General features: G+C 35.8%; 1 protein-coding gene across 39 annotated transcripts in view; it reads left to right on the plus strand.

The window, feature by feature from the left end:
- SLMAP (sarcolemma associated protein) overlaps nt 1-14,376 on the plus strand; it is a 144,188-nt gene that overhangs the window by 98,735 nt on the left and 31,077 nt on the right. For 28 of the 39 annotated variants that reach the window (XM_059161270.1, XM_059161279.1, XM_059161290.1 and 25 more), the window contains one exon: nt 12,300-12,359. In XM_059161270.1, coding sequence (XP_059017253.1) covers nt 12,300-12,359 — 60 coding nt within the window. Of the gene's footprint in view, nt 1-12,299; nt 12,414-14,376 lie in introns of all 39 variants that reach the window. The other 11 variants (XM_059161267.1, XM_059161265.1, XM_059161283.1 and 8 more) reach the window with 1 other exon arrangement.

A 14,376-nucleotide genomic window follows, 5' to 3' on the forward strand; every position in this document is an offset into this window, starting at 1 on the left:
TTCCCCCTGCTTCTTCCCTCTCCTGCTGTGTCTCTCTCTGCCAAATAAATAAAGTCTTAAAAAAGAAAAAGAAAAGATATTTGGAGGGTCTCCTGGGTGACTCAGTCAGTTAAGCATATACCTTAAGCTCAGGTCATAATCCCAGGGTCATGGGATCGAGCCCCACACTGGGCTCCCTACTTGTCAGGGAGCCTGCTTCTCCCTCTCTCTCTGCCTGCTGCTCCCACTGCTTGTGCTTGCTCTCCCTTGCTTGCTCTCTCTGTCAGACAAATAAATAAAATCTTTAAGAAAAGGTGTTTGGAGATTTTTATTGTGTCATAGGAGAGGCAAATGGACCAGTAAACATTTAGATATACAGCAGAAGTTATGTAAATTACAGCAAGCCTCTCAATGGGGATATTAGCTAATAAAATTATAAGAACTATGTAATAGCATAGGGAAAATGTTAAATGTGGCACAGAGGGGAAAATGATAATATAAAATCCTTTTCATATGGACAGAGAGTGAACCAAAGAACAAAAAAATAAAATACAAGTATTCCTAGATGTCTGAATCCATTGGGTCCCAAAGTGCACACAGAGGGAGTTTGGACTGTAAGTTCTCATAGCTAGGAATATAGTCCATTACCTGAATCTGTTCAGTTCCTGAGGTTTGATAACCAGTAGCAAGGGTTTGATAAGGCTCTATCTCAGAAATTTCCAAATATGTTGGCTTCTTAAATTTGGATAGTCAGGGTTGCATACTAAGAGTTAACTCCGGTTTGATTTGTCAGAAAGGATGTTTTCATTACTTTGTAACAAGCTGCCAGTATAGAAATTGTTTTGTTTAATAAGTATTATGGCGAGTAAAGCAAATTCAGCAAAAACCATTCTCAAGTGAACTTTTGAAAAATTTTGGATTATTTTTTTATAATCTCACACAAACTTTTTTGCCATTCATTGATAGCCATCTTGAGTTGATTTATGATTTTGAACATGAAGTTTATACTCAGTGAGAAGTGACACTTCATATTCTTATTATCAGTCTCTATTTTTTTTTCAAGATTTTTTAAATTTTTAATTAATTTCTACACCCAATATGAGGCTCAAACTTAAAACCCTGAGATCAAGAGCTGCATGCTCTACCAACTGAGCCAGCTAGGTGCCCCTTATTTCCAGTCTTTTAAAAAGCACATGTTAAGTACCTAGATTTCATTATTTTACCATGCTTGTTATATAATCCAATTCACCTTGTGTTTTAAAAATTAGAAAGCAGGGGTGCCTGGATAACTCAGACGATTAAGCGGCCAATTCTTGATTTCAGCTCAGGTCATGATTGCAGGGCTATGAGATTGAGCCCCATGTTGTGCTCTGTGCTGGGGTGTGGAGTCTGCATCAGATTCTCTCTGTCCCTCTTTCTCTGCCCCTCCCCCTCCCCTCCCTCTCCCTCTCCCCCTCTCTCTCTCTCTCTCTCTGGAAAAGAAAAAAAAAAGCAATTCACTTACATAGGATTCATCATGTCTATTTTTAATATATTAACAGATTTTTTTTCCAGTTTGCATATGTGAATCCATAAGAGAACGATTTAGTTGTTGGCTATCTCCATTTATAAGGTGATTTTGACGAAATTAAATGAGTTGGAACACATTTCAATTTGTTTTCCTTTTATGGTAAAAGAAACTGTGTTTCTTTTTAATTCTCTTTTAGGAGAAAAGCTTTTAATCCTGGCAGAGAGATTGGATTTTAACAGTTTTAAATATAACCTTTTGCATAATTCCAGGGCTGTGAAGTAAATTTTCTGTGTAAAAATATACCACATGAAATCTAGAATTAACAAGTAACTTTAATAAAATTTGCTAAAAAGCTCTAGCAATATTTTCTCTTCGGGGATTTGGGCATGAAATTTGATTTAAGCAGAAGTCCACAATCCATGTTCCCTGCAAATTGCAGTTACTCAAGGTTTACCATGTAAACTTAACAAATACGTTGAGACTGTTGTATTCTGCTAAAGATGCTTTTTGAATTAACAAATTGTGGACCTCTAAATCTGTTTCATAAGTATCCTGTGAACTCTGTCACTTGATTAATTTATATGCTGAGTGCAAAGATAAATGGTAAAAGGTGGAGAATCTCAGGACTTAGAGATTCACTTCATGGGCAGAGTGAAAGACTCCCTTCACGGGACTACTGCCTACACTTTTAATTCCTTTTGCCACTGTTTGGTGAGGGCAGAAGCATCACAGTCCGGTACCAAAGAAACTTTCTTCTGAGGTGTGCTTTGTACAAACAAACTGTCTCCACCCCAGAAGGCATCTTCCTTTTGATGATTAAGTTAACAAGTGCCCTGAAATAAACTTCATGTCTTTGTAATCTTAATCCATGGTTACTAGGAGACTTAATGGTTTTTATTATTAGGCAAAAATCTAATTCTCTTAATATATCATGTGCTGCTATTTCTTTTTCCTGATTTAAAAAAAAAAATTCTCTTCCCACCTCAAACTCCCCTTTTGAAATTACAGTCATTATATGTATGTTTGTCTTATTCCCTCTTTTCTTTTAAGGCCTTGCTCACATAAAAATTGCCTTATTTAGAGTAATGCATTGAATCAGTGTTGCTTTGTGACTATTTACTTTTCATCACCCTATGAGATCAACCTCTGAACAATCTCAGGAATAAGCCTAAACAGATTTTTAAATTTTCATTTTTTAAACTTTTATTTCTCTAAACCAGAACAGTTTATTTATGACAAAGAATAGAAGGCAGTTCCCTGCTCTTATGTCCCCATTATAGGAAAATCCTTTTTTTTTTTTTTTTTTAAGATTTTATTTATTTTTTTGACAGAGAGAGAAAGAGCAAAAGTAGACAAAGCAACAGGGAGAAGGAAAAGCAAGGCTCCCCACTAAGCAGGGAACCTGATGCAGGGCTCAGTCCCTGGACCCTGGGGATCAGACCTGAGCTGAGGGTAGACACTTAACCAACTGAGCCACCCAGGCACCCCATAGGAAAATTCTTGAATTTAAACTAGATGTTGCTAAATTCTTTATTTCTTTGTATTCAGAGTGATTGTCCAATCTAGGACCTATGGGAGGATTTTTGTTCTGTGTGTGCTTATGCCAATCATTTTCCCAGTTGGCTAACTTCCCAGCATTTCTTTCTTTTTTTTTTTTTTTTTTTTAAGATTTTATTTATTTATTTGACAGAAAGAAATCACAAGTAGATGGAGAGGCAAGCAGAGAGAGAGAGAGGGAAGCAGGCTCCCCACCGAGCAAAGAGCCCGATGCGGGACTCGATCCCAGGACCCCGAGATCATGACCTAAGCCGAAGGCAGCAGCCTAACCCACTGAGCCACCCAGGCGCCCCAACTTCCCAGCATTTCTACCAGGTTTTCTCCCAGTATAAGTGCATGGAAGATAGTCTTAAATTTATGCCAACAGTGGTTTTGGGGGTTTTTTGTTTTGTTTTGTTTCTAAAAGATTTTTATTTATTTATTTATTTGACAGACAGAGATTACAAGTAGGCAGAGAGGCAGGCAGAGAGAGAGATGGGAAGCAGACTCCCTGGCCAGCAGAAAGCCCAGCATGGGGCTCAATCCCAGGACCCTGGGATCACAACCTGAGCTGAAGGCAGAGGCTTTAACCCACTGAGCCACACAGGCGCCCCGCCAACAGTGTTTTGACATGTAGATTGGTCCTTTCTTTAAAAAAGATCTGTTTCTGTATTCTTGAAACCTGTAATTTCAGTCTGTCCTTAATTCTCAGTTGTGTTTGTAGAAATACCCCCATGCTAACCAATATGGACATTAGGGAGGGCACGTGATGTAATGAGCACTGGATATCATATAAGACTGATGAATTACTGAACTCTGCCTCTGAAACTAATATAATATAATAACTCTATATGTTAATTGATTGAAGTTAAATTAAAAAATAAAATCTGCCTGTTGCTCTAAAAAAATTCTCATTTTTTTTTCTTTTTTGTTCTTCCTTATTCTCAGGGTTTTAGAACACATAGCTTCTGAAACTTTTTATAACAAGGCAGACTATAGCACTATAATTCCTATAGCAGGAATTGCTTTAACTAATTTATTTAAATTATTGCAGAAATAAAGCCTTGTGAAAGTATGTATTATTAAAGTAAGGCCTCCCCTGTGAGGTTCTAAAGTTCTTTTTCTACTTTGTTAACTGCTACTTTGTGAAGGAAGTAAATGGTTTGCTTGATGTTGAATGCTGATTGTTCATTTTTACTTTGATTGTATTTGATGTTAATTCTAATCTCAGTTTCTTTGCTGTATTTCCCTTTAATGACCTTTTGGGTGACTATAGCTCATTTTTATCTATGATGTTTAGAATTGGATCAGAGGATCCTTGATATAAATTCTCGTTTGGTCCCTCACTGGCAGTGGGACTTTGTACAGTATAACCTCTTTAAACCTCATTTGTAGAATGGGATGGTAGTACCTACTTCATAGGATTATTGTGAGCATTAAATGAGTTAATATTTACTAAGCACTCTGAATAATGCCTGCAATTACTCAGAAAAATACATGCTCATAAGTAGGTCCAAAAGTTATAGTGGGAAGTTAGAAAGGGTGTTAGTAGGAGCTTTCTTGCTTAAGTAACTTGTTTTCTCCCCTTTTTAGCTCCAGTCACAAGGCAGTAAAAGCTGACTGATAGAGGTTTATCGTTCTTGTTAAAGTAATATATTCATGACATTCTAAAGATTGTTTAACTTTTTAATTACTAGTACACAGGCCATTTAGAAAAATTTGTTCCCCAGCACATAATTTTGATGCCCAAGTGATAACATTATTTTTGTAATGAAACCTAACTTTGAGACTTTAAAGATGTTTTCCAGTTTGGCTGTTACAAATAACACATTATGTAGTTCTTTTATATTCATCTGCTCTTCTCTTCTGTCAGTTAAGACCCCTATGCAGCTGACATAAGTATCTGGTAGTGCTGTTTGAGTTTATGTTCTGCTTTCAACTGGTTGTAGCTGTCATGTGAGGAAAGTAACTCTTTAGCATAAAGAATTAAATCCAGTATAGGTATACCTGTGCTGCTTCTACTTCTTTTGAATGCGTTGTTTTTTATTTTTATTTTGTGCCATGTAGTAATATAATTAGTACATAATTTATTTTTATCACCCAAGAAATAAATTTGGTTCTGTTCTATTCGTTCTTTGACCACATTTGGCAGTTTCTGCAACTCTATCAAATGTTTTCTGACTAAACTAAATGCTTAGGTGATGGTTCTCCAATGTCAAACTTACTGTGCCCATCAGTTCTACCCCTTGGGAGGTTCCCTATAGAAATGCCTATGCATAACGTATGCAAATGCAAGAATGTTCACGGCAGCATTATTCACAGCTCAAAACTGGAAATGACCCAAAAGTCCTTTAGTAGGCAAATGGAGAAATACACACTGAGGCATATTCGATAAAAGAAGCCTGACGCAAAAGAATACTCACTGTAATATTCCACTTGTGTGAAGTTCAAAACCCTTACAATTATATTATTTAATCATGCACATTTGGGTAGTGTGACTATAAAGAAATGCAAGTAATTAAATACCATGAAGTCAAGATGGTAGTTACCTTTATGGGGTTTTGATTGGAAAGGGAATTGTGGGAAGCTTTAGGGGGTTGTGGTTAGGTTCTGTTTCTTGATTTGAGATGTAGCCATATAATAGCCTGTACCTTTGTGTTTTGTGTCCCTTTCTGTTTATTATTTTTCACAATAAATAAGTATGCTTTAGGGCCCCTGGGTGGCTCAGTCAATTAAGTGTCTGCCCTCAGCTGGGGTGGTAATCTCAGGGTCCTGGGAGTGAGCCCTGCATCATGCTCCCTGCTCTGCCTCCCCTCACGCTGTGCATGTGCACTTTCTCTCTCCCTCTCTAATAAATGAATAAAATTTTTTCTAAGGTACAGTTTTAAAATACAAAATGAACAATTATCTCTCTAGAATATCCCTCAAAAAGGGAGTTTTTAAAAAGAAAGAAAATCCTTTATTTTATCTTTCAGTTGTACAAAGTCAAATGGTTCTTTGAAGACCTGCATTTATGATTACACAGAGGTTCTCTTCTGAGTCACAGAATAGCCTCTGACTTTTAGTGCTCCCAAAGAATTGAGGTGTCTACTCCAAGTTGAGAACCAGTGGTTAGAAACTTTTTTTAAGAAGACTCCATGCCTAGCGTGGATCTCAGTGCAGGACTCAAACCTACAACCCTGAGCTCAAGTCCTGAGCTGAGATCAAAAGTTGGGTACCTAACTGACTGAGCCACCCAGGTCCCCCAGAAATGTTTTTTTAAGTGTTCTTTTCCTCAATTACTTTTTTTTTAAATTTTTTAAAGATTTTATTTATTTGAGGGAGAGAGAGAGAGAGCATGAGTCTCCCACTCAGAGTCTCCCACTCCTCAGGCAGAGGGAGGGGAGAAGTAGACTCACCACTAAGCAAGGAGCCTGACACAGGGCTGGGTCCCAGGACCCTGAGATTCTGACCTGAACCGAAAGCAGATGCTTAATTGACTGAGCTACCCAGGTGCCCCTTTTCCTCAATTACTTAATTACAGGCCACTAGATTTAAGAATGTAACCTTAAATAATAATAATAATAATAATTCCAATAGTGATGATAGCAACAGGTAATTATTATTTAGCACTTTGATATTAGTCCTGTGCAAAAACATTTTGCATATTTAATTCTTAGCTTTTTAGAGTGAGGAAAACATTCAAGTAATTTTTCCAAATTTGACCCTTTTAAAAATAGATGTTTAATTCATTCATTCCACAAATATTTATTAAGCATCAACATTGTATTTACCAGGCCTTTTTATAGCTGTGGAGGTAACAGAAATGAACAAGACAAGGAAAGCTCTGCCTTCATGGAGTTCACGTTCTTTGGAGGAAACAAAAACTAATGAACTAATAACATGTCAGGTAGTAATAAGTCCACTGAAGAAAAATAAAAGAATGCAAGACCATAGGTAGCTAAAAGGTAGCATGTGGGATTTGAACTGATTTGGAGCTAAGCTGAGTGAGGTGTACATGTGTCTTGGAAAGGAGTGTGTGAGATAGAAACTATGAAAACAGGAACTGGTCTCAAATTGGAGTTCTTTTTTTTTTTTTTTTTTTTTTTTTAAATGACGGGCCAGATAGTAAGTATTTTAGGCTTTGCAGGCTGTAAAGTCTCTGTTGCAACTACTAAACTCTGCCATTGCAGAGGAAAGCGACTGTGACAATATGTACATATGTATGTACATATGGATCTAGCTACTATGTTCCTATAAAACCTTGTTTACCCATCAGGGAGCATGCTGCATGTGGCACTATGGCACTGAAGATGACTGGCCCCTGGGCTAGATCATGTACACTTTACAGGTCATGGTAGGGGACTTCAGCTTTTGTTCCAAGGGTAAGCATTTTGAGCTGTAAGTTACTCCTAAGGTGTGTTTAGAATTTTTTAAACAAGGTGATGCTTAGCTCTTCAGCATACTAGGTAAAGATTGTAATGGCTTTCAAAGTCTGCATTTATATTATTATTTGCTATATTCATGAGCAACATTTGTGGAACCTGTTTTATGTGCCAGAATTGTGTTGGGAATTAAATTGTGTTGGGAATTAAAGTGGACGCTTAAATCTAGCTTGCACTAGACTAAATTCTTTATTTATCACGTTTGTCTTGGTAATAATCCTTGAAGAGTACCTAGTATTGTACCTCGTACAGAGTAAATATTTGAAGGAATGAGTGTATCCATCAAAGAGTTCATAGTATGTTGGGAAAGGTAGACAAAAAAAGATAGCTGCAGTATAGCTTGTTAGAGATAGGAATGATAGACTGTGGACAAGGAGAGATACCAAATCCATCCAAGATAAAGGAAGAGAAGTTCCATATTACACATGGTGAAATGAAGTTCCTGAGGGATTTCTGGATGAAGATGTTTGGGAAGTAGTTAGACAAGTAATTAATACTATCTAAAATGAATTTTTGTTGTTGTTGACAGAGATATTGAAGATTAATGCTTTTTTCTTCTTGGTAGAACTATATAAATTTTGTGTTCCACTAAATACAGACAATGCTGCATTGAAAATCTTTGTACAGTTGTCTCTTTCCTGAGTAATACACGGAGTAGGGACGATGGGTCAGAGGACATGTGCTTTCAGCATTTGGATAAATTCTGTCAATACTGCCCTTTAAAAAAAAATGATACCAGTTTACACTCAACACCAAAAGGACACAAGATTACTCACTCACCCCTCCAGGTACTGAATGTTTGCCAAACTGATGAGTGAATAATGCCACGGCATTGTTTCAGTGGGTAATCCACAAATTTCAAATTTACTGGACATTTTCTTTTCTTGGCCTGTCAATTCAGTGTTGTTATTCTTTGCCCCTTTTTGTCTGTGTTGTTTGACTTTTTCTTATTCATTTTTGGAGGGCCTGACATCTTTGCCATCCCCATACTCCCTTTCCTTCTTCTGTGCTTTATTTTTCTTCATAACCTCCATCTGACGTACTACTTGTTTATTTATCATCTCTCCCTCCTCACCCCATTAGAATGTAAGAACCAATAGGGCAGGAATTTTGTCATTTGTTCATTCTAATGTTTTTAGCACCTAGGAGAGTATCTGGCACGTAGTAGTACCCCCTAATTAATTGTTCAATGAATGAATGAATAATAACCTTTTATGTGTTCTTTATTTTTCAAATATTTTCTCCGTATCTGTCATTGGCCCTTTACCTGTATTTATAGCGAGTTTGATCAGAAAATTTTAATTTCTTTGAGGTCAAATCTATTTGTCCTTTCACATATGGCTTTTGTGGTCTGTATTATACCTAAGGCCTTTTTTAAAAAATACCTTTTGATGCCCTCCCCTCAATTCTCTCACCCCACGCCTCCTGCCTGTGGCAACTACCAATCTGTTCTCTGTATGTATGAGTTTGTTGTTTTTTAATTCCACATGTAAGTGGGATCATATAGTATTTGTCTTTCTCTGTCTGACTTTTTTTTCACTTAGTATAATACCCTCAGGGTCCATCCATGTTGTCCCAAAAGGCAAGATTTCATTCTTTTTTATTGCTGATTAATATATATAATTCCTTTATCCATTCATGTATCATTGGACACCTAGGTTGTTTCCAGATCTTGGCTGCTGTAAATAATGCTGCAGTGAACATGGGGGTGCATATATCTTTTTTGAGTTGGTGTTAGAAGAGGAAGTAGAGGAAATGTTCCAGAAAATACAACACAAAAGACAAGAGTTGGCTTCAGGTTTTATTTAAGGAAAAAAGGGGAGGAAATTTAAGAAAATTAAGGAATTGATCCTGGAGATCTAACATCTGAATAATAAGATTTCCAGAGTATGGGAAGGGAGAGAGGGGGAAAAGAGGAGGAATGAAAAAGAGAAGAATTTATCAGTGAAACAGAAGATAATTCCCCAGAATTGAAGATAATGAGCTTCTAAACTGAAAGGATACACTGAACATGCAACAGTATATTTTAGAATACACACACTAAGCCAGACACAGTAATTCACATATTGTGTGATGTTGTATATATATATGAAATATACAGAATAGGAAATCACAGAGAGAAAGCGGACGAGTGATGGCTGGGGCTTGGGAAGGGAGGATGGGAAGTAAATTCTTAATGAGCATGAGGTTTCCTTTTGGGGTGGCAAAAATGTTTGGGAACTGGATGGAGGTTGTGGTTGCATAACATTGTGAAGGTACTAAATGCCACTGAATTGTTCTCTTTAAAATGATTATTTTCTGTTATATGAATTTCACCTCAAAGAAAGAAAGAAAGAAAGAAAGAAAGAAACCATGTTCTGAATATATGAAATTTAGAAACACCAGGGGTAAAGACAAGATTCTGAAAATTGCCAAAGAGAAACAAAGGATCTCATACTCTAATAGTCATAATAAACTAAATTATAATATAGCAATAAATAAAATTCTGAAATCTAAATGGCTTAATTAAAGAAATATTTTTTTGCACTCATGCTACATGTCCATGGTAAAGGAGAGAACACTGTTCCGTATTGTTATTCAGAGCTTTAAGTTCATGGAGCCTTTACCATCTTAAGATAAAGAATTATGCCATCTCAGCACATGGTTTCTAGAATGGGGGGAGGATAGAAGTATAGAAAACTACTACTCTTTCTTAAATGCCTTGGCCCTGGCTAGAACCAGTTATGTGGACTGTCCTTACTGCTAGGGTGTTTGGAACATGCAGTCCCCCAGGTGCCCAGAAAGGACAAGCACAACAGGCTTTGCTGAGCACAAGAGGTATCTACCATGCATACTGAGGAACAGGACTCAACATCATTTGAAACTGAAAGACAGTGGAAAAATGCTTCAAAATTTTGAAGGAAAATTATTTCCTATAGAATTGTGTATCTAGTCAAACCGTCAGTCAAAGGTGAGAGTAGAACACTAACATTTTCAGAGGAACAAAGAGAAAGTCAAAAGAGTCAAAGTCAAAGTCAACATTCTGTCATCTCCCTTTCAGGAAACTAGCAGGATATGTTACACTAAAACAAGGAAATAAAACAGGATGAGAAACATTTGGATTCTGGGGGTATGGAATTTTGGATATAGCCCAGACTGGAACAGGAAGATTAAAGGGTTGGGGGAAGGGACAGACAGGGATATATAATATAATGGATTACTTGATACATTTGACAGTATTGAAAGTTTTTATGGTTCTGTAAGAACTTGGGCAAAAGAAAAAAAAAAAGAACTTGGGCTGTGTTTGAGGTAGATATATAAAAAGTTAGCAAAATAAAACAAGATATTGCAAGCTCCAAAAATCACTACATGTTGTATAAGAAGGTAGAAGCAGAAAAATATAATTGGAGCATATTATGATTCAAATATAAGTAATAATCATAATACACATACTGAGTATAGATGGACAAAATGTAACTCTCTTAGAAGGATGATAGTAAAAAAGGACTATGAGTTCTTTTTTAGTCATCAGTAAGAGATTGTCAATAAATAGTGTCTAAAATGGAAAAGTGAAGAAACAGCAGTATTTTATTTAGAAATATAAATGGAGGGACGCCTGGGTGGCTCAGTTGGTTGGGCCGCTGCCTTCGGCTTGGGTCGTGATCCCGGCGTCCTGGGATCGAGTCCCACATCCAGCTCCTTGCTGGGCGGGAGCCTGCTTCTCCCTCTGCTCTGCCTGCCACTCTGTCTGCCTGTGCTTACTCTGACAAATAAATAAAATAAAATCTTAAAAAAAAAAAAAAGAAAGAAAGAAATGGAAATGGAAATACCAGAAGAAACGGTTTGAAGTTAAAAGTTGTTTCTTTTAAAAAAAAAAAAAATTGTTGCTTCTAGGAAGTGAATTTAAAGAATGGAGTAAAGTAGGACAGAAGATGGAAAGTACAGCTTACATTATATATCTTGTAGGACTGCCTTTTAAAATTATCTAAATTTATTACTTTGACGTTTAAAAAAAGATTTTAAGGAGCAGGGGCAAACAGTGCCACATTCCACAAAGAGCTTATACGAAATGAAAGTTATTAAAAGGAGCCATGACCTTTGGCAGAGAGAAGGTTATAGTGATCTTGGAACAGTTTTCAGTAGTTGAGTGGTGGGCATAAACCAAGCTGCACTGTCTTGAAGAGTGAAGGAATAGAGAAAGGACTTCACTTACAACAAAAGTATAAATTCAAGGAGACCAACTGACATACAGGATTAAATAGGGGGATATACAGAATAGATATCCTTCTCAATGAAATGTAGAATATGGAGATCTCAGTTTAAATAAATTATGAAGAAGCTACATTATACATTTATAGAGAATCCCCTATAAAACAAAACAGTATTTGTTTTAATATCTTTAAAAATGAATCATCTTACTGAAGCACGTCATATATGCATCTCTTCTAAATTGTATCAATGGGGAAAGTAAACTATTGGTATAACATAATTTGTATTGCTTCTTTATTTAAATAAATACTTTCTCAGAATTCCTTTATTTCAACTTCATGTCCTTGATTTAAAGAGGATTTTTGTTCTGAGTCCTTTTTTTTTTTTTTTTTTTTTTTAAGGTCTAGGCTTTTTAGATAAGGTAAAAACTAATGAAAACAGACAAATAGTCCCCATACCTCCAAATTTCTTCATTAATCTCATTGCTCTATTACAGTTTGAGTTTTCTTAGTTCTCCTTCCAGCTTCAGGTTTTTGTACAAGCCTAGTCATGGGAGTAATATTATCATCTTTAAATTTGGTCATGGAATGTGTTACACTGCCCCGCTCAGGGAAATGCTACTCGGTTTGGGCTTGGATAGTAACGTTTGTTTTCTTTGGCAGAGAAGCTGATCGTCGAGGGGCATCTAACCAAAGTGGTAGAAGAAACAAAGCTTTCAAAAGGTTTGTTTTCTATGGGTTTTCTGTGGGTTTTGACCACTCTTTTGGATAATGGAGGTTAGTGTACATTTCCAAGGTCATAGTATTTTAACCATCAATTTATTTCTTATAGCTCACCAGATGGCAATCCAGTAACAGTATCATATAATATGAAATAGTTGGAGTTCTGTCTTAAGAAGGATATCTTAGTTAGAAAGTTTCTTTTTAAATGGGTATATACATGTATTTTTTTAAGTGCTTTAAATTGGTTTCGTTAGGTTTTAAAAGATGTGTTTCAGTCTTTCTCACTTCTAGCATTATTTTCAGCTTTGATATTTACTGTTTGTTATATTTGATATAAAATTTTAATTAATACAGTGTAAATCTTTTTTGAAACAACAGGTGAAAAATGCTTTTACTTCTACTTCTGTGATTGTCATACCTTTAATATTCCTTATGAAATTTAACATTTTCTTAATTTTGGGCTTATCAGTTTGATTTAAACAAAAGTGATTATGTAGCGTCTTCTTATATTTATAATGGGTAGTCTTAAAATTGTCTGAAACAGTTTATTCTATTAATTCTCTTCTGTTACAGTTGTCAGAGAAGAAAAGTGTGTTTTAAAGCATTATATTGCCAAGTCACTGTTATGCATTAGGGAAATCGGGCAAATAAGTTTGGTGTGATATGCTCATTATCATTTTAGGACTTTCAGCCGAACCTACCAGTATAAAGTTGATAAGTAGATTCACAATCTTTTTGGTCAGTTAAAACAATGAGTAATAAAAGTTTGGAATACTTGATTTCAGTACATTCTGTTTTATGAAAGCAACTGGAATCATTTTGGCTTTTAAAAATATTTAAAAGGAGAATGTTATTTCAAGTATCCGGTGGCTTCCATTCTGAATTTTGTGCATGGCAGATGCCATATTTGGGGAAAGAATGCATAGAATATGCATCACTAATATTGTTCTGGCAAACAGGCATTGGGTTTCAGAGCAGTGAACTATTTTTAGTACATGTGGCAATTTATTTCATCTAATTAAAGTGAGATGAGAACAGATTTTAACATAGCTTTTACTTCACCACCCAAATACCTATTCAGATGAGTTGAATAGCCAGCACACTAAAGTGAAAGTAGAGCCTTAGGAAAAAAATCAGTCCTTTAAGAAAAATATCTTGCTACTTTAATTCTTCTATTTAATGCATTCTGAATTAAAATATATTTGCTTGAAATTATGTGATGTCAATATTGAAAAATATTTGTGCCATCTTTACTGATTTGCTTTTGAAACCTGGCTATAAAATATGTGTTGAAAGCTTTAAAGAGCCTGCATTTTGATCCAGCAATTCCACTTCTGGGTTTTTATATTAAGAAACAAATTGGACAAATATGCAAGGGTATTTGCTTTAATGCTTTAAAAGCAAAAAGAAGAAAACATAATGAAACATAATAAATGCCAGTAATGAAGGCATTTATTAAATAAATTACAGCAAGTAAGTCCATGCAAGTGAATAAAATACATCCTTTAAGAATGATAATACAGGGCGCCTGGGTGGCTCAGTGGGTTAAGCCGCTGCCTTCGGCTCAGGTCATGATCTCAGGGTCCTGGGATCGAGTCCCGCATCGGGCTCTCTGCTCAGCAGGGAGCCTGTTTCCCTCTCTCTCTCTGCCTGCCTCTCCATCTACTTGTGATTTCTCTCTGTCAAATAAATAAATAAAATCTTTAAAAAAAAAAAAAAAAAAAAAAAAAAAAAAGAATGATAATACAGATCTAAGTTTTATATACCCAGAGATTTCTCTGTCAGCAATCAACATTTTACAAGCATTTCTCACAGTTAATGTACAGAGAGGTATACTAATCCTTGTAAGAAATTAGATGCCTGAGATACATTACATTTTAAATGCTTTATATGTGGCTATCAGGTACTTCTTTAGGATTTGGCTAAGTTGTTTTATTTTTAAAAGGCTTTCCTGGATGATGTTTTTGATAGAATTTTTTTTTTATGTAATTGAAAATAACAGTTGCTAGAGATTGCC

This window comes from Mustela lutreola, chromosome 2 (assembly GCF_030435805.1).
Source record: "Mustela lutreola isolate mMusLut2 chromosome 2, mMusLut2.pri, whole genome shotgun sequence".
Lineage (NCBI taxonomy): Eukaryota > Metazoa > Chordata > Mammalia > Carnivora > Mustelidae > Mustela > Mustela lutreola.